This window comes from Saccoglossus kowalevskii, chromosome 2 (assembly GCF_978046115.1).
Source record: "Saccoglossus kowalevskii chromosome 2, keSacKowa6.1, whole genome shotgun sequence".
NCBI classification, from domain to species: domain Eukaryota; kingdom Metazoa; phylum Hemichordata; class Enteropneusta; family Harrimaniidae; genus Saccoglossus; species Saccoglossus kowalevskii.
The window spans coordinates 29,922,808-29,948,981 of record NC_140642.1 but is presented as its reverse complement, the minus strand read 5'-3'; the positions used below and the strand labels follow the sequence as shown (position 1 = coordinate 29,948,981).

Genomic DNA, 26,174 nt, shown 5'->3' with positions numbered 1-26,174 from the left:
ATTAGGTCATACATGTCTATCTGACCCAGTGTTATTTAATATGTACAAGCGTTTGTGACCCATTTCATGTCTCGGCGAATACAGCCGTTTATAATTTAACCCACCGGGACACGTAATAGTTATGTGCTCAAACCGGTTACAGCAAACAAGTTATTGTTATATATATATATATACGGTTATTTAACTTATCAGCTTAACTTAAGGTGGTTTGCGGAGATGTAAAACGCACTTGGCCACTCCTATTCGAGTATATCTGTATTTATTTTTATGTGTGATTTGCCGAATTGCCAGTGGGACGACGATTGTTATGCAGATAAATTAAAAACAATAATTATACAGAATTGAATATTGATATATATGGTAAATATTGAGGACTATATTTAGTACTTCATTTTTTTCTTTGAATTAGAATTTTAGATATTTATTGTAAATTACAGTCGTGTATATATCTTGAAGCTTACGGTATGTGACTTATATTTTCTGTTATTTAAGTTCGGTGATTATTTGTAATACTGTTATTGTGAAAGTTGGAATTATATATAGTATATCAGAGTAACTTTGCAGGAGTGTATACATTTGTCGTTTGTTGTTACCTCGTCGTTCAACGTTTTCCGTATTGGAAGTTACCCCTCCAGATTTGAGCCGAGTTCCCGTACTTATCCCGACTGTGATTTGGTACGCCCTCAGTACTTCCTAGTCATTGGAGAGTTTAATTTTCTGTTTTTGTATTGATGTAGAGACGCACATTATTTGATTGCCCCTCCCCTCGAGTAAATGACTATGAACGATTTTTCGCGTTTTCCGGGAATGGGGAATTTTTGTTTAATTCTCAAATGAAATTACAGTACAGTCAGATACTGTATTTTAACGAGTTTCGGTGTTTTACGTCAAGAATTATCAATTTAATGTTACTTTGTTATTTAAAATGCCCAAATAAAGTAATCTTTTGAAAACATTGTGTCGAAAGAGTTTGTCGAAATAATATTAATACAAATTTGAACACCAATAATATGAGTGACACTCGTTCTACCGTGAAGTCGTATCTCGTCTCCGCCAGTTCATCGGCCACTTATTCCAATCATCATAATCAGATCAGTTATATGATCATCCACCGATCATATTAGTCCCATTTACGTAAACAATACATATGCCACGATAATTGGTACGTTGTACTATTATTCACTGTGATATTACTATAATTGTTAATGACACTTTTACCACCAGTTTGAGTAAAATGCTGATATATACATGTAATGCAATCAGGCCTGAATGCAACTTTTTTCATCGTTTCGATTTGACAAATAAAGCATGTCTACAGCAAAAGAATAATAATATTAATTACAAATAATCACAAAAAAGGTAATTTGACAGAACAAAAACTAATTCAGAAAATAATTCATAGGTAACATATGTCAATAGTGACAGGACCGAGGTCAAACATGTGAAAGAAAGGTCAAGTTTGATACATTGTATGTCAAACACACCATGATAGGAAAGCACAGCTCATGTCAGATCAAGGTGTGGAGATGAATCTCTGTCCCAACATTATCATAAACATATGTGATTTCCAATAACCTACTGTCAATAGCGGTTTCACCTAGTTACCCATGGCCCGAGTTCACAGTATAGGAAGTCTATGGGGTGTATGCACTCTTGCATACAAACCCAATAGTTCCATTTAGACAAAATTGAGCAGCTAGCAGAAGCAAGATGTTTATATTCTGTGTCCAAGATTTGGCTGACCAAGAGCACAAACTAAGATGTTACTAAGCTTTAACTAGATATTTTCATTGGTGATTGGAGGGTATCAAAGAGTCACATGTTGCACCCAGGTCAAAACTGTTACATGATTTTCATTAGAAGAGCGCATTACAATGTAGACAAATTTAAGATTGAATGCCTTATACTGGCTGTGAACGTGTCTGATATTACCACAGCACCCCAACTGGACACAAGGCCACCCCTTCGAACACGACTTGACTTCATAACTAGAAAGTAATTGAGATTTCCCTGTTCAAACATCTGGTTCTTAGTCTCAACAAGATTGGTCTATACAGTGACTGCATCTATGTAAATGTGGTAAACTTTTGACATATAGTCGCGTTTTTTCAATAAAGTAAAATATATAAATGGCGAAAGCCGGATAACACCTGAAGCTTGTATTAACTTCATAGTACAAAAAAAACAGATGGCAGTGATTAACCAATGTTTAGAAATACCTAGTGACTGCAAAACGGCTAGCGTCTCAGAAAGTGGCAAACTCTGCAATGAGGGTAGACCTCCTGGTCTGGCTATTGTAAATTACTTTATTTTCACTTCAAATAAAATCCAGGGAAAATTTCGGTGTTTATATATCCAACTCATCAATCAGTAAAAATAAAAATGTCTGCAGTTATGTCTATGTCCCAAGGGAAGAAATTGAAGATCATGTTTTGTTGAAATTGCAAAATAGAGTTTTTAAAGTAGTTACAATGTTACCATGGCAACAGACTAATTGACCATTTGAGTAGGTAGATTTAAACAGACAAGACAACACAAAACAAGATTTTTGATATGTTTTTTTTTTTTATTACGAGTAATACCCACTCTTAATAGGGGCAGAAATACTTTTTTTTGGTTGAAAGTTAACAATATACAAAACAAAAATTCAAGTATTTTAATAGCACTTTTTCAATGATGAACAGCCAACACCAGTAAAGGGTATTATGATTTGCCACGGTACGAGTACGGGTACGGGTACGGGTACGGGTAGTAGCATTTACTGTTCTAGAAAATAGACCTAAACCAACATAGTAGAAAGTATAATCACTTCTTCGTCATATTCATAGTATACTGATAGATACAAAATAATAAAATTCTCATGTTTATAACACAAGACGTATAACATAATGACAATATAACAAGTAAGGGCTACTACAAATAGGCACATTCAACATTGCTACTGTATTCTGATCTATAATGGTTTTGTCAGTAATTAAATCAGAATAGTCAAGGAACTATTCTTTTTTTGGGGTTTCAAAAGTTCATTGTGGGACAATATAATGTTGCGAGAAATGTAATTTGAATCTAATTTTCATATTAAAAATAAAATCTTGACACAATATAACGAAGGGTTTAGAGTATCTCAATTATTGCTTGCAGTTGAGTCTTTGAATTTTGTCCATTGATATACAATCAAAAACCCATCTGCCCTAGATTGAACAGAAGCATCACCTAAATCTATATACACTTGAAAATAAATTTAATTAAAAAGTTTATTTTGAATGTCAACTTTTTTTCCACAAAGTCTAATGTTTCTAAAAATACATATTTTTCTTTACAAGAGATTATTTTCACATAGAAAATGTTATCTCCAATGCTGAGTATCATGAATACACAAATAATAGACTGAACCACTCCTCCAATACATACATTTCATGAAATCAATGGTTGCAACTTAAGAACGACTTCAGGCAAACATCATAAAGCAAATTGATTACCTCAAAAATACCTGGGGGCAAGAAAACTTTTACATTTTTGCTTTACAAATTAGCTTATGAGCCTCATCCTTTGAAAAAAGTTCCACATTTTTTCAATCCATATCATACAATATTGCAGCCTCTAAAAATGGTTGTGTGCAACAAACTGGAAGTATAAATTGTCCAGGAAATAAAATTTACACAGTAAAAACAGTGAAACCTCACAGACAGTCCAGGTCAATCTTCAAAAAGACTACTGCATTGATTGTCTATTGTACTTCAGTTCAGTTACAGCAGTGAGGATTATCCTGAAGTTCATTTAACTGTGTCTTATTTGCCTCATCAGTGGCACAAGTGAAGAACCAGGACTAGCTTGACGTAAGAAAGGATGTTGAAGCAATTCAAAAGCTGTTGCTCGTTGGGTTGGATCTCTTACTAACATTTTCTCTATGAAACCTTGAAGTCTTGGCGATACCTGCAATGAGAAATTTGTTGACTTGGTATTTTACACCTAATGTATACAGTAACTACAATAATTAACCTTTCAGTCAATCTACCAACACAGATTGTGGGATTTCTAAGATTCTCTCGAAGTATTTACCAATAAAACTGGCACAACAAATAAAGCAATTTTAGATAAAATACCACTGATCTCTCAAGTACAGCAAAACATACCTCACTGCAAAATACAGGTAGGTCTGAGTGAATAAAAAAAGATAGTCTTACCCTATGTGTGTTTTTCAACTTTGGTGGTGGCATGTCTCTGATACGTCTCATAGCTTGTAGAGGTGGTTCATTGAAGAATGGTGGTTCACCGTCCACCATTTCCATTACCATAATTCCCATAGACCATATATCAACCTGGCAATATAATATATCAAATTTACTGAAATAAGTTAAAGTATTTTTATTCTGTTTTAAAAAGAATTAACCAGCACATATTTGTTGCCGATGTTTAAATGCAACAACTAATAATGAGTACTATTATTTTTAAGCAATAGTAACTTTCAGAATTTATTAATAAAATGTTAAACTGCAACTGAAAGAAAGTATAAGGAAGCCATATCAGATTCTGATGCAAGTATTAATTGCATGTTACATAGTTTGCTTACCTCTGGTCCGTAAGGTAATCTAGATATAACTTCTGGTGCCATCCAGTATGGTGTTCCAACTAATGATTTTCTCTTTGGCATATCTGTTGACACTTGTGCACAGAAACCAAAATCCGACAACTTTACCTGGTAATGCAATAGAGAGCTGAATCAGTACAAACCACAATCAAACATAAATCATACTAATGTACATTAACTCTATATATTCACTCCTAATCCAACATGTACAGACATCACTCAAACACATGCAAAGAAGCATTAAGCCAGGAATGTGTATATTGATGTTGAGTTGTCTTGTTTCAAGTAACACAATGACGATGATTAGACATACAAGTCTGGCATCTATTTAAAACTGCTATAGAAAAAAGTGTCATGTCTGATTAAATTATGATTTCTTCTACAAAACATGCTCATGTGTTTGGCAATTCATTGTATACCCCTAAGACAAACTGTACATTTGAGATCCACAGAAAAATGTGTTGTTATCTTGGCATTCTTAGTTATAAAATTCATTTGTCCACAAGATTCATAGACATACATTGAACTAATGTGATCATTTTCACAGTAGGCATATGATCTTACCTTGCCATCATGGGTTAAAAGTATACTGTCACTTTTAATGTCTCTATGTATAACACCTTGTAAATGGAGGAATGATAATGCCTTCAATACAGATTTACAAACAAATGCTACTTGCTCCTCATCCATCCTGCAAGAAAATAAAACAGGTGGCATTAGAAATTTGAGATACTCGTTCATTTGATTAACTTTATTTCAAAAATGCTGCATTACATTGAGTGACTAGTAAGGGTGAAAGAGGTGGCCAATATCGCAATACTTTCAGGGATACATTTTGTTTTTCTATTTAACATAGAATTAGTGATGTTGCCCTATGATGACAAATTTGAATATTACATTTTTCATAATTGGATCTTAGGCATATTGGTACAACAGTTTAACCACTGCATTAAGGGTATGATGCTTACCTTGCATGTGTAACTATGTCAGTGAGTGCACCACCTTCTAAGAATTCCATTACTACCCACAGTTCATCACCAACTAAAAAGCTATCGTACATTTCCACTACATTGGGATGTTTATAATCCCTCATTATCACCACCTATAAGGTAAGACACAAACAATAATGCTGTAACTGTAATACAACCAGTGATGAGAAAACAGAGTAGAGACTATACAATGAGGTTGGTGTGACAAAATATTACAATGTCATGCTTGATTGCTTATGGCAATGTTTTCTTTTGGAATAAGCAAATGTAAAAAGGGCAAATATTGTGGCTGTCTATCGCACACATTTGATCAGGTCCAAAAAACTGTGAGCACTGTGTCTGTGTAATGGTAACACAAGTAAGAGACTATGGTAGACTGTAATATGAATATAAATTAGTACATAGTCTGTTTCGGTAGAGAAGTCTGGCATCAATGTATAATAAGAACAATCCACACTAAACATGTACTGAAACACCCTTTATATAGGGTTAATAGGATTTACACCTCGGAATTTAAAATTGGAGGGAAACACTGTGATTGGTTTGCCATGTGAGAAGGTGACTATTAAAGGCCCAGGTATACTATAAATACGCTCCTAAACAATAGGGATTATTGCCTTGCATGTCACGCGATAAAAGTCAAAAACACAAACCGGGGAAAGGGACGCGCTCCTAATCTTGAGTAATTAACTACTGACAATTTTCTTCTTTCTATTCCCAGCAAAAGTTTTCAAAATGCAGTGTCGTATAGCCCTATGAAATGATCAGGAATCTTATATTTATACACATAATTTGCTCAGTGTAATAAATTTTCTAAAATCACTGTTAACTGCATCTATAACTATACAGGCTTACCTCATTGAAAAGCAGCTCTCGCCTTTGTTGTTTTCGTAAATCCATCTTTTTCACAGCAACCTGTCTTCCACTCCCTCCTTCGGTTGCTATACATACAATTCCAGTAGAACCCTCACCTATTTTTACAAAATTTTCAAGATTGTCTCTGGGATCACCAGGACTAACTACCATTTGTAATGCTGCTCGGAATTGTTCATGTGATACTCTATGTTCCCCAGCTTGTGGAGAGGGCTGGGTTGGGGTCATCTTTAGGGCATTCATTTTATTATTAGGTTGCTGCAGTGGCATATTTGTTTTATGTGCATCAGCATTGGTATCACCTTGGCCAACTTGGGGTGGTCTGTTTTCTTGTGCATGCTGCCCAGGTGGCAGATCTTTTCCATGTTCCTAGATAAAGCAAAATATAATACAAGTATTAGACAAATATAAAATCCAGGACAGGAAATATTATTACAATACTGACATAGCATTGCGCACATACAGATTAAAATAAATACACTGTATTTGCTCTATTAGAAGTACATCTCCAATAGAAGTACACATACATATTAATAAAAAAAAAATTAAATATGACTTAGTTTGGCCATGGACACATCTGTCATTTCCACTAATAGAAAAAATAAGTTACAAGTAAACAGGGTGTTCTGAATACTGTCAAATTTGAAAAAAGCACCAATCATTAAACAGGGACTATACAAAGGAATTGTATTTTCTATTGTATTTTGAATGCAGTGAGAAAATCTAGCTGTAACTGTTTCCATGTTATTCACCAGATAGTCACATGTTTGAATAAAATTATTTATCAAAATTCGATGGTGCAATCGAGTTTTCTTTAAATATCGAAATGTTTTTACGCATGTTGTATTACTTGCTACGCATGGGACACAATATATCACTGTGCCACTTTAATTTTGAAGAAATGATAGTAAAATGGTATTTTATACAGGCAGGGTTCCTGTTTCAATCCCTTTACTCATATCCTTTATGGCCAGGTATTACATGTACGATTCAATTTAAAAAGATCAATGCCAATAAATACATGCAAGTTATTACTTTCAACTTTGACAATGGTGAAGATCATGTCGGCACTAGAATGGTCACTGAATTTCAAGATAAAAGCCTGCTAATGATGTGTTCAGGAAGTGTAATCATACCTTCTGTTTGTAATATGGATCAATTTGTGGTTTGACTGGCTGTACTTGGTGCTCATGAGGAGAATGTTGCTGTTGCTGAGGTGGTGGAGGTGGATGTTTTTCTTGCAGTGCATTATCACTAGCCCTGAAAGAGGAGACGGGGCTGACACTGTTTGTGGATGCACCGGGCGGTGAATGTTGCTGGTATTTCATTTGTCCGGGATGCTGATCACTAGCACCATGTGGATTGGATCTATTATGTGGCAGTGTTGAAGCATTTTGAGGTTGCATTCGCATCATCCTTGGATCAGATTCATGTCTTGCCCTTGCATCTGGCTCATGTTTTACTCTAGGATCAGGTTCTTGCCTTGTCCTTGGATCTTGTTCATGCCTCGTCCTTGGGTCTTGCTCATGCCTCGCCCTTGGGTCTTGCTCATGCCTCGCCCTTGGGTCTTGCTCATGCCTCGCCCTTGGGTCTTGCTCATGCCTCGCCCTTGGGTCTTGTTCATGCCTCGCCCTTGGGTCTTGTTCATGCCTCGCCCTTGGGTCTTGTTCATGCTTCATCCTCGGATCAGGTTCATGCCTTACTCTTGAATCAGACTCATGTCTTGCCCTTGGATTTAGTTCATGCCTCATTCTAAGGTCTTGCTCTTGCCTTGCCTGTGGAGTTAGTTCTTGTCTATCCCGTTGTTTATCATGGTCTAATCTTGCCTTAAGTTCATATTCCTGTGCTAGTTGTCGCTGCCTTTGTTCTTGTTCCTGTCTGGCTCTCTGATCATCTCTAGGTCTGGAACAAAATATATGAATGCTAGTTACAACTGCTTACAAATAATACAACTAAACTAACTAATGAATAGCCCATACAGATGAAAATGACTTTGCAACGTCACATTCATTCCTGTTGGTCAGTGTATTCTGCTAGCCACTTGTAATGTAATTCATACACGCCAATACTAGAACCTGATATTACTTGTTCACAAAGCATGAATCACAGAAGACCTTGTGGCTATAGTATAACACATTATCTTCTGACCACAAAAATTGTCCAAAACTGTACTGCATTTAAGAGTCCATCAGCAATGCATGTCTCTCTGCAACTGCTTTGGATGATCAGCAGAATTATCAAGATGATGACATTTATCATAGCAAAATGTTTACAGAACCATATTATGTCAATCATATACACTATGGTCTTGCAATAATATGATGCCCAAATAATAAGTAGGTATGCATGAAAGCAGTGCAGTGATCGAAGCAGTATTCTTGTGACAACCTTATTTCTATACTCTATTTTCCCTGCTGGTAGTAATAATTCAATGTGAGATAACAGCTCACAATGGCAATGAAAAAATGCTGTCTGAACGTTTGCGTTCAGCTTCTATGTTTGAAGACTAAGGAAAGTGTCAAATGTGATGTAAACATGGTGCACAAATTCCAAACAAGGAAGACATTCAAACATCTCCGTAAAACTTTTGAACACATTCATACGGATTGGTAAATTCTATTGTTTTAGGTGTCAAATGTATAATAATTACCTATATTGTTCATTAGGTGGATGTTGTCTATGATCTAATTGTCTAAATTCTTGCTCTCGATTTTGTGGAAGTGGCTGCTGCTGCTGCCTTTGTGGAGGTGGTGGCTGTCTGTAATCATGATCTCTTGGTGATGGATGATGTCCATCTGGTTCCCTTGGCAACGTACCATATGGTCTGTCTCTATTCTGCTGTTGGGGGCGGTTTCTCTGCGGTGGCAGGGTGCGATGATCTGGTTCCCCGTAAGCTGGCTGCTGTCTTGGATCACCCCTCTGTTTGGGTGAATGTCTGTAATCTTGAGGGGGTTGCTGTCTGTGTGCCTGATCTCGTTGCTGGGGTGGTGGAGGTCCCCGGTAATCACCGTCTCGTTGTGGAGGATGATGGGGATGCATGTAATTTTGGTGTTCATGTGGCGAATCTCTGTGCTGCCTTTCTTTGTAGAAATCCCTATCATCTGGAGGAACTTCTCTATATTCTCTACCAGAAGGATCTCTCTGATGCAATTCTTGTGGCATCCGTTCACGTCTCAGAGATCCATCCCTTGGTGGTTCCCTCTGCCACTGATCACCATACTGTGGATGTGGTGTTGTTGGTGAGTGTGGAGAGTGCTGCTGTGCATAGTGTGGTCTCTGCCAATCATTTTCCCTTACTACATCTGGTACCTACACATCAGAGAAATTTACACTCACAATATTAATATGAGTACAATACATTTCCACAGACCACAATCAATATAGAATGCATGGGTTTAGTACGTCTGTCTGTCCAATATTTGGATGCAAAAATGAAAGTGTAATTACATTTCACTCCATGGCTCTCATCTTATAATCTACATGTACATATACATTTGTGATGAATCTTGTGAAGCTATCATTCAATTTTCAAAACAATGATACAAGCGAAAGAATTAGAATTGGAAACTACATACCCTATCACCCATGTTCATTCTCCTCATTCTTGGTGGACTGCTCTGGCGAAGTGAATTTGACCGTGCAACAGAAATACTACGAGGTGCTTCAAATCCATTCATATGATGTCCTCTAGGACTCCGTAATTCAGCAGTACTAGGTCCCCTAACAATAACCTACAATAGAATGCATTGTAATATCAGTTGAGAAAAAAAATTGTTGAATCATTTTTGTCTTGTGACGAAAGGTTCTCTAGATTACATGATTAGGGGATAGAAAATTAAACTTTAGATGTAAACAGATTTTACAAGTGAAAATATAAATGATGACAGTAGATTGAAATCCAGTTCTCACAAGAGACTAAATAAATTGCTGGCTGAATTGTTTAGCATGCACTTTAATAAGACAATTATCTCAGTGGTCTGACGGTGAGGTTATACCTCATGATTCTAATCTTGTAGATTAACAAAAGCTAAATTATTCTTCAACATCTAAGGTTATCTGACCTATACATGTAGGTCTCTGGTTATCTAAAGGTTACAGATTGAAGATTTTGAAGGCGTGGTCTTATAAAGCTACATGCATGATGTCATGTTTAAAGTGCACACTACATAGTGATCTACAAATAAATCATCAGTGTTCTCCTATAATAAAATTGCAGTAGCATATTGACATATTGACTAGAATATGTTAATCATCTCTCTCAATATCAGTGTTCATTGTTATGGTAATTATGTAGCAGTGGACCCCATATTCTAACTCCCTATGTTTATCAACACTCGTGCTGCAGTTCATACACAGACTGAATTGGTAACCTTTAGATGGTTTTATGTGGCAGATAAAAACAATACATCTGTAGTGCGTTTGCATTTGATTATTTTTTAGAAACTCTAAAAACATAGATGTGACTAAACTATGATGTGGTTATTTGCTGACAAAGCATGGTAAAACAGACAAGAATGTATTTTAATGCACAGTGAAAACTATTTTTTTAGAAACTCTAAAAACATAGATGTGACTAAACTATGATGTGGTTATTTGCTGACAAAGCATGGTAAAACAGACAAGAATGTATTTTAATGCACAGTGAAAACTATTTTTTTAGAAACTCTAAAAACATAGATGTGACTAAACTATGATGTGGTTATTTGCTGACAAAGCATGGTAAAACAGACAAGAATGTATTTTAATGCACAGTGAAAACTATTTTTTTAGAAACTCTAGAAACATAGATGTGACTAAACTATGATGTGGTTATTTGCTGACAAAGCATGGTAAAACAGACAAGAATGTATTTTAATGCACAGTGAAAACTATTTTTTTAGAAACTCTAAAAACATAGATGTGACTAAACTATGATGTGGTTATTTGCTGACAAAGCATGGTAAAACAGACAAGAATGTATTTTAATGCACAGTGAAAACTATTTTTTTAGAAACTCTAGAAACATAGATGTGACTAAACTATGATGTGGTTATTTGCTGACAAAGCATGGTAAAACAGACAAGAATGTATTTTAATGCACAGTGAAAACTATTTTTTTAGAAACTCTAGAAACATAGATGTGACTAAACTATGATGTGGTTATTTGCTGACAAAGCATGGTAAAACAGACAAGAATGTATTTTAATGCACAGTGAAAACTATTTTGGGGACCTGCATTCATACACTTTCTTAAAACAAATCTTTAATACAAATGGGGGCTCTAAAACAACATAATTTCATGATCTTGTTCATACAGAATGTTCTCTCAAATAAACTTATTGGTTATCTAACATTACCCTTATCCACACCACTAAATGATGATTCATGGCATTATTTTGGTATTCTTAACTGACATGACACTTCAGATACAATACTAATTCATTGAACAAGGTTGCTATTCCATAAGAAATCTTTACCGTACTTAACAAAGAAATGAATGCGATTTCCATGAAGCACACACTGGGATACATGGAGTTTTACATTTTACTTACTGCTTGAATGATGACATTACATGGATAAATGCAATGTTCTTTGGGTAACCATTAACGTCAACAAAATCAGTTAGCAATATATTAATTACCTTGAGATCAGATACTTCAGTAGGTGTAATAGTTGACGGATCAATTATGGGTGCAGGCCGATTTTTTACTGCATCTCTATCAACAATGCTAGCCCACTGCGAGGGAAGACCAACATATGAGCCAGCTCTGGGGTCAAAACCTGTATGTACCCTATGTTCAAAGTTTGTGGGCTCAGAAATGATTGGCTTCTTTTTCTTCTTACCGGAAAACATGATGGTAGTGTCGAGAGACTACTGAAAAAAATAAAAATTAATTTTACATCTTAATACATTGAACAGTGCATGTGTTCTGTGGATGATTGAGTAATAATAATACATGTACATGTACAAGGCAAATGATATGCTACTTTTTTAGTGAAAGGAAACACCTGCACCGCCATGTTAGTTTTATTCGAACCAGAGTCTGCTGTGAAACATCCACAATGCACTATTCCTGATGATTCACAGAGTACTGAAATAGAACCCAATTCTGGCCACATGCCATGAATGAGGTATTCAAAAGGGTTACAAGTTCACCTGATCTTTTCATTTATCACATGAATTTATAGTCAATGATACTAATTATTAATCAACACTTTATCTTTGTTAAATATCTATTTGTTCCAAACAATAATGTATTAAAATAGGTACATATTTTGAAATTCAGTCAGACTGTCACAAAATTGCCAACACAAAGCCTTAGTTGGAAGATGTGTTCCAATTATACACACGAGGTATACATTGCTTGATCTGCACTGGTGCATGTACATGCTGACCTTATTTCTATACAATGTATATTAAACATCAGGGAAAAGACAGAAAAGGATGGGTCAATTTTCTGTGGGACAATTATTCTATTCATATGCATCTAGACAGCAGAACAACACTATCGGAATGTGTCAGTGCATTCTGGTCATGCAAGACTACTTCAAACATACTACTATTCATAGTGTATAGGCACATTCAATTGTGTACAGGTTGATGTACCTATAAAGAAGACATATGGTACACACATACTAGTGTGACCTCATCTACAGTGAAGAGGGTCAAACAGCATTTCCATGGAATGTAGTTTTCTTTCAGCTTTGATGATCAATTTTAAATAACTATTACACCGTAGAAATGCAGTCAATGTTATACTTTGCAAATAAAGTACACATGAGTGAAGCCATTACTTAAATAACTAAATAGTACATTTTTAAGAATAAGGGCAACTGCTGATGAGTCTATATGAGCGGCAGTGTGGCATATGACACACAATTCAGCTATAACGTCCACATATACAAGCATGGCAACAATCTGTTGCACAATGGGGAACAGAATTAGGTATGAGAACTATTCAGTATTGAGTGTCATGTAATGAAGATAACAGCTAATTTAAATTCAAGACAAATCAGATGTCCACAATACTGAAATCATGCATATATCAAAAGTTTCTTTAAAAAATCACAGATAAACACATAAATTAATGGTAGGGTTACTCCCTTATTCAGAATTCTGTATGTAAAATACAAATTTTACTACCTAGTTTTCCCATTTCAACTTCTCACTCAATATTTTTTTTTATAATAGAAAAATGTTTATGAACAAAGATACCAACAATTTGTACATAAACATCAACCATATATGGCTGCTGGGCTAACATGTTCCATTGCAAAATAAGCTACCGGTAATTAAAATTTATAGCTTGATCCAAATCATAAAGTTGAGGATTCTTGGAAAACACTGTAGACATGTTGTAGGTAGAACATTTAATAATGTTTCTCCTGTAATATTCTGTTTTGAATTTATACATGAAAGTATAAATGAATACATAAAAAATCTTTGAGTAACAAAAATAAACAAGAGTCCTATATTACAAGAGTGGTTTGGTGCAATAGCATTAACACTACATTAATCATGTATAGCTACCACCTATTATTTCCAAGGTCACGATTACTCTCAATAGAGTAAGTAGCCTCCAGCAACGAATAGAATCTCAACACTGTGTGACATTCAACTAAACATAACAACCTACCTAGATTCACAGCAGAAACAAGTTAAATATAGACGCAGATAATTACAGTAAGTTAACATTTAATACATTCAGCATGTCCGGTATCAAACAGGGATGAATATTATAAGTGTGTTGGAATAGGACACTGTGGAAATGATAATTCACAACATGCTACACCGCCCTTGGAAGAACAACAAAATTCAAAAAAAATATTACCATATTTAAAATCAATGGCCATTATATATTGCACATAACATGTGTTCTCCTGAGGAAAATAAGCTATTGAAACTATCATAGCTAATTTGCACATGCAAAAAGCAATAATCATTGGTTTTGTTTATTTATTCTTAATAGTCCCTCCATTGTGGCCATCAATACTTGAAAGGCCCTGGAGAGAACACTGTGTACATAGCATCAAAATTATGCGGTATCTAATGTGTTAATATGTCAATATGATCACATACATTATCAGTAACAGTTGACCTTGCCCCAGCAGCATCATTTGCTTGTTTTGGGTACAAGTACTCGCCAAATAATATGAAACTTCTGGAATATTTTGATAAACAAATTATATTTAGCAATAATCAGGTGGCTTATGGTGGTAGGACATTATTACAATGAAAACACTGAAGTCAAATAACTGTTCAAAGTGATATATACACAGGATGAATTGACATTAGCAAGCAGGTTAAATAAACAAGGTGTGAGTAAGAGGACTGACTCTCATTCATAGCATTGTAATCAGTTATACTAACAGCATACACACTTCATGTTTACAATATGTAAATTATCAAAATATTTTTGTGATTTCTGCATAAGCTACAAACAGAATCAATACAAAATCCCTAGACATTATCACAATGGCATTTTGGCATAAGCCACGATGAAAACCATATTAAATTCCAGAGACATTAACATGGTATTTTAGCATATAAAGCCACAACAGAAACCATATAAAATCTTAGATACATAATCATAGTATTTCTGTACAGAACACAGCAGAAACCATACCAAATCCCCGAGAGAGTATCATGGTATTTTGGTTTATAGGCCTAAACAGAAACCATACAAATCCCTGTTGCATTATCATTGTAACCAGGGACATTATAATGGTAGAACTATTTTGACATAAGCCACAAAAAAAACCTATACCAATTCCCAGAGAGAGTACCAGTATCATGGTCTTCTGACATATAAGCAACAACAGAAACCACACCAATTTTCGAGACAGTATAATGTTATTTTGGCAAATAAATCACAACAGGAACAATACAAATTTCTGAGACAGTATTATGGTGTTTTGGCAAATAAGCCACAACAGAAACCATAGAAATTTCTGAGAAAGTATAATGGTATTTTGGCAAATAAGCCACAACAGAAACCATAGAAATTTCTGAGAAAGTATAATGGTATTTTGGCAAATAAGCCACAACAGAAACCATAGAAATTTCTGACAAAGTATAATGGTATTTTGGCAAATAGGCCACAACAGATATCATACAAATTTCTGAGAAAGTATAATGGTATTTTGGCAAATAGGCCACAACAGAAATCATACAAATTTCTGAGAAAGTATAATGGTATTTTGGCAATTAAGCCACAACAGAAACCATAGAAATTTCTGACAAAGTATAATGGTATTTTGGCAAATAGGCCACAACAGAAATCATACAAATTTCTGAGAAAGTATAATGGTATTTTGGCAATTAAGCCACAACAGAAACCATAGAAATTTCTGACAAAGTATAATGGTATTTTGGCAAATAGGCCACAACAGAAATCATACAAATTTCTGAGAAAGTATAATGGTATTTTGGCAAATAAGCCACAACAGAAACCATAGAAATTTCTGAGAAAGTATAATGGTATTTTGGCAAATAGGCCACAACAGAAATCATACAAATTTCTGACAAAGTATAATGGTATTTTGACAAATAAGCCACAACAGAAACCATAGAAATTTCTGACAAAGTATAATGGTATTTTGGCAATTAAGCCACAACAGAAACCATAGAAATTTCTGACAAAGTATAATGGTATTTTGGCAAATAAGCCACAACAGAAATCATAGAAATTTCTGACAAAGTATAATGGTATTTTGGCAAATAAGCCACAACAGAAACCATAGAAATTTCTGACAAAGTATAATGGTATTTTGGCAAATAACCCACAACAGAAACCATAGAAATTTCTGAGAAAGTATAATGGTATTTTGGCAAATAGGCCACAACAGAAACCATAGAAATTTCTGAGAAAGTATAATGGTATTTTGGCAAATAAGCCACAACAGAAACCATAGAAATTTCTGAGAAAGTATAATGGTATTTTGGCAAATAAGCCACAACAGAAACAGGTATTTTTTGCTGGAGATACATTATAACAGTATCCTGGAATGCACCAGAAATCATAAAAATCCTGGATGATTCTGAGGTTGAAATAAAAAAAAAAACAATATAAAAACAAAAATGCCAAACAGATTTTTGTCATCCATGATTCAGGATAATCCCTGGTAAAGTTAATGATCCAGTACAATTTAGCTTTCCACATTATTCACTGCCGGGAGATGTTAACAGCAGTAGGTACATGTATCAATGCACAAGAAAGTCAAGAATAATATATAATGGGGATAGAATATGTCCTGCTATTACAATACTCAACATAGCAGGCATGTATGTTGGCATTGTTGACACCCCACTCACCCCATCTGTAGGGGGTATTCTCAGCGGTGGAGCTACGTCACAAAGTGTGTTACGTTGCTTGAACACACACCACTGTATCATGTATTTCTACAGGCTCTGTGCGAGCTGCTGTGGAACAACATTGAGAAAACAGCACAACTCAACTTTGAGGTAATCCTGAGAAACCAAATTTATATATGTTTCACATGTAGGGGTAGTCTTGTTACACTGTTCAGGCGAATTTTAACAACAAGCACAATATAGATTTTTGTTTAGAGTTTTTGACCTTTGTTTTCACCAGTGATCAATGCCAGGCTGTGAAAATAAAAAAACAACCTATTTTTTATATGTTTATGAGGTTAGAGGGGCAAGACTCCAAGCAACAACCTTCTCATTACATTACCAGACTACATTACAAAGCATGTATGAAGATGTATAACAACATGTGCATTGATGACAAATATGTCAGGCATGTATTACAGCATAGCATCAACCTCTCCAGACTGACCTAATCATAAGTGAAATTGCTGAGAAAAATATTGCCAACTAAATCAATTTACAGAGTATTCAAATATTGAATTGTAGTTCGATCAGTAGAATGTTATACAAATTTGATTTGTATAATTTGAAATTATGCATTTCAGATTATGAACAATAAGGTGATGAAGGATTTGGGTATAAATGAAATTATACTCTGATAAGACATACTCCAGTGTTTTATTTTTTTGTAGAGAAATAAAATATATTTTGTACTAGATTAAAACATGACCTAGAATGACTGAACAATTCAAGCAGAAAACCCAACAAGGAAGCTTTTGTCTGGCCGTCATTCAACATTTTGTAATAATAGACGTGTAACATATGGTGCACCCTGTTATTAATATTCTAGGGTAGAAATCATATAAAAGCAGAACAGGCTAAGCAGCAGTGATGGAACAGTAAAGTGGCATATTTCTACGATGCAGTCAAGCGTGAACTTTGCATGGTACCTGGGAAATATTCAGACAAAATATTTGATAATTGAATAAATTTGGAACTGTATTGTGAATTATTACATTTCGATGGGATAATTTATTTAATGTGAATTATGAATATCTGTACTTGCGCAATTTCAATCTCATTATTAATCACAAGTATATTATGTTTGCAGATGCATGTAGTAGTGATAATTTTAATGTTATGACAAATCATGATTAGACTGCAAAATAAATACTATAGTCCAAAAATAACAAGCACATGGAAGCACTAGTACTGGCCACACCTTTGAAATCCATGCAAGTCAAGGTGAAAACAATTTAGGAAGACAACTGCTATGAGCTTGAAGGTCTGAATATTGTACAGCACGTTGTTGTGTAAGTTTTAAATGACTTACAGTCAAGCATACATCATACCGAGACTCCCAATGTGATTACATGTAATACCACTTTGCATTTGATTTGATGATTTAATATGAACAACAAGTTAACAATATGATATGAATAATACAAGTCAATTTTTCACTTTAAAATAAACATTTCATGGAAAGACAAAAAATATTTAATTTACTGGCACAGTTGGATATAAACAATGATGAATGATTATCTAATTTACTAATGCGATGTGACTTTAAAGTTCAATTTAATTCAATTCAAAACCTAATTCCCAGATTTCAATGACAACGCGACAAGAACATTCAAATTATAAACAGTATGTCAAGAAACTAAGCATACAAACAGGAGTTTTCCCATACTGATCTCCTGACCTAAAAATAACTCCACAAAAATGCAACAATAGGAATGGAGGGTTATTTACATACTAATGCCCTACCTCCCTGACTTAGGAGTGAGTCATAGTTTACACCTGTCTTCAATCGATAGCCGTGGTAAAATCATGAAGAATACCACTGACTGATTTTTACAAATACCGAAGTATGTATGCACCAAGGGGATGCCATGTTGACATCTTGTTAGCGATATCGGAAACTCAATTCACTGCTCTAGTGCACTGTTTATTTGTTATTCAGAATGTTGGTAAAATATTGCACTATAGTAAGTAGTAAATAATATAGTATTACGACTACCATGTGTAGGCTTTCAGACTGAGACATGTTAATGTTAAAAATAAATCATACACCAATTGAGTAACAATCTTGAAACATCTCTAAATATCTTCTGTAAATATTTTAATATTAATTAAATAAGTTCAAAACATTTAGTTATTTAGATTTCTCTTGAAAAGTATTTTATAGATTTACTAAACAGTATGGCCACTCTTACTATTATTGCAATCAGAATTGCATATTTAACAATTATTCTATTACTCGTTTACAATACTATTTAAGAAGTACTAATTCAAGGTGAAATGCCACGTAAATCCCTGCAAGTCAGAAAAGCACTGCAACAAGTTGGTGACCGGAATGTCACAACTGGTTTGAGATTCATTTCAATAAGAAACACTACATTGCATAAGTTTGGTCTAAAGTGTTCATATATTACAACACAATCCAGAGAACAGTGTGAAGCCAATGAATGCATGAAACAGTAAACTTTATTGCACGAATTATATGCGATCAACAACGTAGTCACATGTAAATGTCTGTGACCCAGCCCATAATAGCTCAAACCACTGCAACAAATTCGACACCAAAAGATGCCACTGTTGTTAGGCTAATTATAACGAAGCAATATAACCATTTTTTCACAGCACGGGTATACCAAAATTTTGTTAAAAGGCAAAACCGGGTCAGATCATGTCCTTGTCGTGTTGGAGTGGGAAAATTGGTCGCGGACGCGACCAAACAAGCGTAACTTTTTTTTCACAGTGGCGAATATCCCAAGAATTCCTACAAAATTCGAACATATCACAGCATATATGGCAGAATAACGAGTTAATAACATTATTACCTGTTCAATGGCCACAGCAACTTTTAATCAATTTGACTGATGTAAGCGCGAAGGAACGGACTCACACGAAAAAGTACGCCATCTTGGATTGTGTTTATACACCCTACATCCGGGACTTTACCCCGCATATTTCAAATTTGCGCACAGACTCATGGGAAAATATCGCGTTGGCCTCCAACCTCAGCATAGCAGTGACTCAGCTTACACATCCGGAGTTGTTTAGTAATCCCTCCTCCTAGATGTTCGTCAGTAAACGCAAAACAGAAAAAAAACAATGTTTCAAGGGTGGGGCTATTCTTAAAATGCTTTTTTTATAATGTCTGCTTGATATTTATGGGATGTTTAACGTCTGAATCACTCGCTATTGAAGACTCAGTGAATACACAAGTTGCCCAAACAGTATTTTGAAAACAAAACCTACAAGGAAAATGAAGGAAAATGTTTATATATTTTTGATAGAGTAAAATAAATGCATATGTTCACAGAGTATAACACGGTGTTTTCGCCATCTAGGAGTTTAGGGTGGTCAAGGTACCCAATTTCCACTGTGTTTTGTTCAAAATAAAAATGAATTGAATGATAGAATGCCCGTTATAAGAAAACGTGACATTTCTTTGATGGCTTTATGGTTTTAAGCTACATTGCATCTGCGGTTTCAATTATGCGTCTATACTACTAGCTGAGTATCTGTTCCGCTCATTATACCACGGTCCCTCTATAATAGAGGGATAGAGAGACTGTGGTTATACTGAGACTTTTTCCATGATTATTGTTTAATTGTGTGAAATGAAAAATTATGTTATTTTGCTGAATTCCATGATTTGTCTCTTTTATTTTTGACATTCTGTCCTGGGTGGTCATAATGTTAAACTAGGTTTACAAGTTTCTAACCGATTATGCCCCATTGCGTTCACGGTGATAGCATCACAGAGTAAATAACGGAAAATCAGTGTGTCTGTATGATTAACATAACTGTCTGAAGTACATTATTTCTGCGAGGTCGGCTTATAATTATGGCAAACAAATATGCAGAGAAGGAAAAACTATCACGTACTACATGTCAGTCTGAACAGACTCTGTGAATAATATTCAATATCCGCGGAGTAAAAAAAAACACCTCGTCGTATGTAAGGCGACGTCACGTTGAGGAACATACAAACATTAGCCATTACATGCATCATGTAGTTGCTGTAACATAAAGCCATGTAATATTTTCCCATATTACATGGCCACCCTGGGAGAAATACTGATAATAGTTTCTCCCTAAAAATGAATATTTTTTGGATATTTATTGTACGTAAAATAACCATAATCATCGGGTTTTTATCCTGCCAACCTGAATTTCGCCCGGTGACGAGCCGCATGTATTCTCTGTCTAAACTTTCTATCGACGCTCATTTTTTTCAAAAATATAAATATAATTACAAAAAATAAATAATCGTTTTACTCTGAAAGTATGACAATCGTGTGACCGAAACAAGCATAGGACAATTCTCACACCTTAATGGATAGTGTGACGCACCCAGTACCACAAAACACGAGTGTTTCAAAGAAAGTTGTTTTGTCCCAAGTGTTATTGTTACGCTGTCTGACTGACTCGGTGTATTGACTTACAAGACTTCCATTCATTAAGTGTGAAATACTGGCGATGCTGAATTGTTCGAGTTACAGACATCGATGTTCGGTTAACTTACAGTTCCTATGGACTGTGATTAACTATTAATTAAAGTTCGAGTTACAACTGAGTTACTAAATGTGGACGTTCGACAAGAACCAATTTGAAAATATATATGACCCGTACGTAACTCGAACATGCCAATGAACATCGAGTTATAATTTGGGCATGGTTTCTAAAATATCAATAAGATATTAATTGGGCGTTCTGTTTACATTAACATAAATATAAAATAAAGAATAGTAGTGAGAAAAAAACCTGGGAGTACAATGAATGCAATATAATATATTTTTTTTTATATATTTTTAAGTTGGAAATTATGTGGGACTAGCCTGTGATTTTTTTATTCTCTTTTTAAAAGTTATCCTGCACTCCTATATTCCTAATACGAGTTGGAATGCTATTCCAAAGTATTGCTCATGCATACTTAATGGTGCATTTTCACGCTTTATGTTTAAAGCGCAGTGGTCGTCGCGCAGCACGTGTTCGAATTTCATGTAAATAAACAATGTAGTTTTACACGCGTTGTATACGTCGCTATGAGTCCCATATCGAACAGGACGCGGCACGACGACCGCCGCCCTTTAATTTGGGAATTTTTCCTGGTACTAGGTGAATGAAAAAATAGGGCTTATTAATCTTGGAATATGTATGGCAACCTGTTATTAATAAAATGGTTGAACAAACATGGTTAGTTGTAATTTGTGTTGAATATGTCCAAAATTCCCAGTTTTCTAAATAATGCTGCTGAGGGTGCATGTCTATCAATAAAAGTAATTATTCTAATAATTTCTTTGGATAAGGAGAATCTCATTTACATGAGTTGAATAGGTATTATCCTATACCTTCAAAACTTATGAAATACGAGACAGTATCCGAGTATTATAAATCATAACAATAGACCGAGAAACAATATGTCGAAGTTTGAGGAAGATATCCATAAGTCTGCTGATGTTTTCTTTGACTCCCAAGATGTGGTTTTTCCATAATAAGTTTTTATCTATTGATTTTCCAGTGAATGATGCACTTTTCAGTGAAAGAACCCCAGATGATTTTATCTTTTTACTACTGCTACGAGTTACTAAATGTTGGGTTTTGGCTTCGTTTGTAGTCGGTTTGTTGGCATCGCACAGCTCTGCAATTTTGGTCAGTTCATCATTTAGGGAGTGTAAATTGAAATTGTGTCAAATAAATTCGAGTCGTCCGCATAAAGCCTAAAATTAAAAAATTCTGAAGAAATGTAGATATCATTGAAGTACAATGTACATAAGAAATAATGGGTCATAATATAGAACCCTGTGGGACTCCGCATAATATTGGTAAATTTGTTGATTCAATGTAATTTGTAAACAACAAACTGACCCATAGAGGCAAGATAACTGGTGAGCCATTGCAAAGGTAATCCCCTAAACACCATAAGGGTCGAGATTGGCGAGTAAGATGTTGTGATTGATACTGTTAAAGGCTTTAGAGAAGTCTATGTAGATCCCAACAGTAAAATTTCCCTAGTCATTTTCGTGAAGTAGATATTGGGTCAGGTCAATGAGCGAGATCTTTGTACTGTGTTTGTTTTCCTAAAACCATATTGCCTCCATAAGATTAATATTTATTATGAATACGGATTATTATTATGTAGGATATATATTCTTAGTTTGTTACATAATATAAATAGGCTAAACTGTAAAATTCAAGTCTAAAATAATACTGCAACCCGGATTCACTTCAACACATAGTTAATTTAGCTCTCAAAAAATATCTATGAAAAACTCAGATGATCGGAAATAGGCTTATAATTCACACCAATCGCCACTGTTAAACATTATGAGGACATTTTATAAACGAAGTCAGTGTACGTATCATGTATACATATACAGTATTATACTATTCCATAAGTATTAGGTTCTTAAAAATAACTAAAGATTTATTTATTTAATATACTGTATGTGATTTTGTTATCTGGAGTAAAATTCTAAATTAATATAGAAAAGAGGAAGTGACAATCACCATGTCAACGGGGTTACGCTGTCTCATAGAAATAATAATGTTCATTGGAAACGTGCTGCTAAATTGTTGCATCTCACCCGGAGTTATTCCAAATCTTGAAAATAATAATATTTGTCCCCCTGGGCAAATTCGCTGTTATACCGCCATCAACGACGAATATGGATTTTTGACCGCTAATCTGCGAGCAGTGATTAAAAGATTCACCGCCGCGAGTATTCATACGTTTCTTGATAACAAACTAATTACATAGTTATACAGCTTACAGCTACCACAACATGTACACCATCTATAAATTTAGTGACACATTCATAACCATGTGTACAATAACACACATACCGCCGAGAGTGGTATAAACACCAGTTACGGCATACTTGCGGTTTTTAACAAGAAGCCAAAAATATCACTTTTTACCAAAAATTACAAAAATATTCACCAAAATTAGAGAATTTAAGATATCATTACGAAATGAACAAATCTGAGAAAGGTCCACATGTAGTATCTATATATGTAATATCAAAGCAATTGGACTTGCGGTTTTTAACAAGAAGTCAAAAATATCACTTTTTACCAAAAATTACAAAAAAATTCAACAAAATCAGAGAATTGAAGATATCATCATGGAATGAATAAATCTAAGAGCGGTTTACCCCAGGTACATACACACCAAGTATCAAAGCATTTAGGCTTGTAGTTTTCAAGAAGAAGTTGAAAAAGGAAAACATTGAGACGGACGACGACCGTGACGGACAATCACTCATATGATAAGCTCCGGTCGACAAAGTCGACAGCGGAGCTAAAAATTAAAAAAAAAGGTCATCAAGGGAGCTCTTAACACATTAATTTATGTACTGTTGTCCGAGAACCATCTCGGATGCTGAATGCGAATCACACACTTAACTCTCACGATTTCTACGTAGCCTACACGCTTGAGTACAGCTGGCGAATGGTGAACAATGGTCATCTAGCTTGTATGTCCCAGCATATTTGGCCATGTGTATACTTATTGCTGATCAATACTGTAATGTTTTCTAGGAAAACAAAACATTAAAGACAAACTTATGACAGCTCACATCTTAACCACACACATACATTGGTCACTACATAGTAATTGTTGTTCATAACCTATCATAATGCACTATTAATAGACACTGAAAGCATGTGTTGCACCCCCTGGGAGGGTGGGAGCATTAGAATTGGATGCCCAAACATAGCCTTTTAAAAAAGCCTCTAAATGCATGAAAACATAACCCATCCAAGTACAAAAACATCAAAAGCAAATCCTAATTATGAGGGGATTCACTGGAATTTTAAACATGTGTGATGGGACAGAGATTTATTTCACTAAACCAGTAGTTTCTAAATACTTATGGCAATTGTGATTTTTTTTTTACATTTAGAAACAACGAATGTGTGAGTGAGCAGAGATTTCACTAACTTATTTTTTTAAATATTTTTCATTTCAGTTCTCATCAATTTTCAATGAAACTTTGTGCATATTGAATAATTCACAGATTACCTCAGGGTTGAAATCCATACATATCAATTACATACTAAAATGGGTTCACATGACATCATTAATATGCATATCTGTAATATCTCAAGCACTGCTGCAGACAGCAACATGCAACCAGTGCTATGATAAAGCATAGGGCAAGAGATATGACTAACATATCAGTATTTCTTATAAGTACTTCAATTTTTGTTTGTTTTTCATTTCAAATTCCTTTTTCATTTCAAAGTTAACATCCACTTTCATTTCAACATTCATTTTAAAATCAATCTTTATTTAGTTACCCACTCTATTTTAGTTTTCAATTTTCTCGTCACACGGTCGGTCATAATGTGAACTACCTCAGTTGCTGCAATCGAACGTACGTACATACATACACCCATCACTCTTGCAGACAGATTGTTGGTTGTTGAGTATTTTCACATATACTGTATGCTGTTGATTTAGTTACCCCAGTTGCAGTAGCAATATTACCATATGAAAAGGGCGTTGAAAAGCCTGGTTGACCGCAAATCATCTTAACAGGTGTACATAGAACGATCTACAGTGTGATGAATCTGTTTCACATTTAATTACAACTGCCAGATTCTCACTTGTATTGTTGCCTCAACATTTATTTTATCTTCAAAATAAAATTTCAAATTGATCCTTACTTTAAAATATTATTTTACTAATAATTATAACATCTGTTTTTAAAGATCGATATACAACTGCAATTGTTAACAATAAAAACATTAACATTAGTGTAACTTTTACAATCTTGCCCATTGAAGATCCAGATTAAATAACAAAAGAAGTGAGTATAAAAGTCCTAAAACAATTCAATAATATATCTTAAGTACATGTACTGTATTAATCTCTACGTGCCTTATAGAATAATATGAATTGTATAAATAATAGCACAGCAACATATCTAAGAAAAAATTGGCAAGAAAAATACTAGCTGTGTTTATTAATTAATAATACATATACTGTATTAATCTCAAAGTCCCTTATAGAATATTATAACATGAATTGTATATACAAGTACCGGTAGGTTCCAAAATAGCAAAATACAAGTCATTGAAAATGACACAGTTCCCGTTCAAACTGTTAAAATTGATCTTCATGTTCTAAACTTGGTCTTGACAATTTTCAAGTATTTACAAAGTGCTAAAAAACCCTTCAAATACAGGTTATGCCTGTATAAATACTTGAAACTGACTACTGGGTGCAATGACATGAAAAAACACCAAATTTGGTTCACAGTGATCAAGTTTGAAGGCAAATTACAGGGAGGTAGTCGTCGTGTTGTGCATGTGCGACATTAGTGTTGATAAACAGATTTTTCCAAAATCCAATGCGCAAGTATGAGCTTTGACCTGGTCGCCAGACTTGTAC

At 34.7% G+C, this 26,174-nt stretch overlaps 1 protein-coding gene across 2 annotated transcripts; it reads right to left on the bottom strand.

Moving 5' to 3' along the window:
* Positions 1-2,545: 2,545 nt before the first annotated feature.
* Positions 2,546-19,752, bottom strand: LOC100378766 (uncharacterized). 2 transcript variants are annotated; one of them, XM_006816969.3, is made up of 11 exons: positions 19,606-19,752; positions 12,071-12,304; positions 10,026-10,181; positions 9,101-9,759; positions 7,587-8,352; positions 6,433-6,819; positions 5,557-5,690; positions 5,153-5,279; positions 4,571-4,696; positions 4,185-4,319; positions 2,546-3,933 (listed from the first exon to the last, which is right to left on the bottom strand). In XM_006816969.3, the coding sequence occupies exons 2-11, from the start codon at positions 12,281-12,283 to the stop codon at positions 3,778-3,780; spliced, it is 2,859 nt and encodes a 952-aa protein (XP_006817032.1). In that variant the 5' UTR covers positions 12,284-12,304; positions 19,606-19,752; the 3' UTR covers positions 2,546-3,777. The 2 variants fall into 2 exon arrangements, with proteins under 2 accessions (XP_006817032.1, XP_085350274.1); XM_085494148.1 differs by having other exon boundaries at positions 12,071-12,301.
* Between the last annotated feature and the right edge of the window lie 6,422 nt (positions 19,753-26,174).

Excerpts from the sequence above, each read along its gene's own strand:
- LOC100378766 (XM_006816969.3), bottom strand. The coding sequence starts at position 12,283 with ATGTTTTCCGGTAAGAAGAAAAAGAAGCCAATCATTTCTGAGCCCACA. Across the intron at positions 9,760-10,025 it reads GAATGAACATGGGTGATAGG|GTACCAGATGTAGTAAGGGA; the intron begins GTATGTAGTTTC and ends TCTGATGTGTAG. Across the intron at positions 5,280-5,556 it reads GACATAGTTACACATGCAAG|GATGGATGAGGAGCAAGTAG; the intron begins GTAAGCATCATA and ends ATTTTCTTGCAG.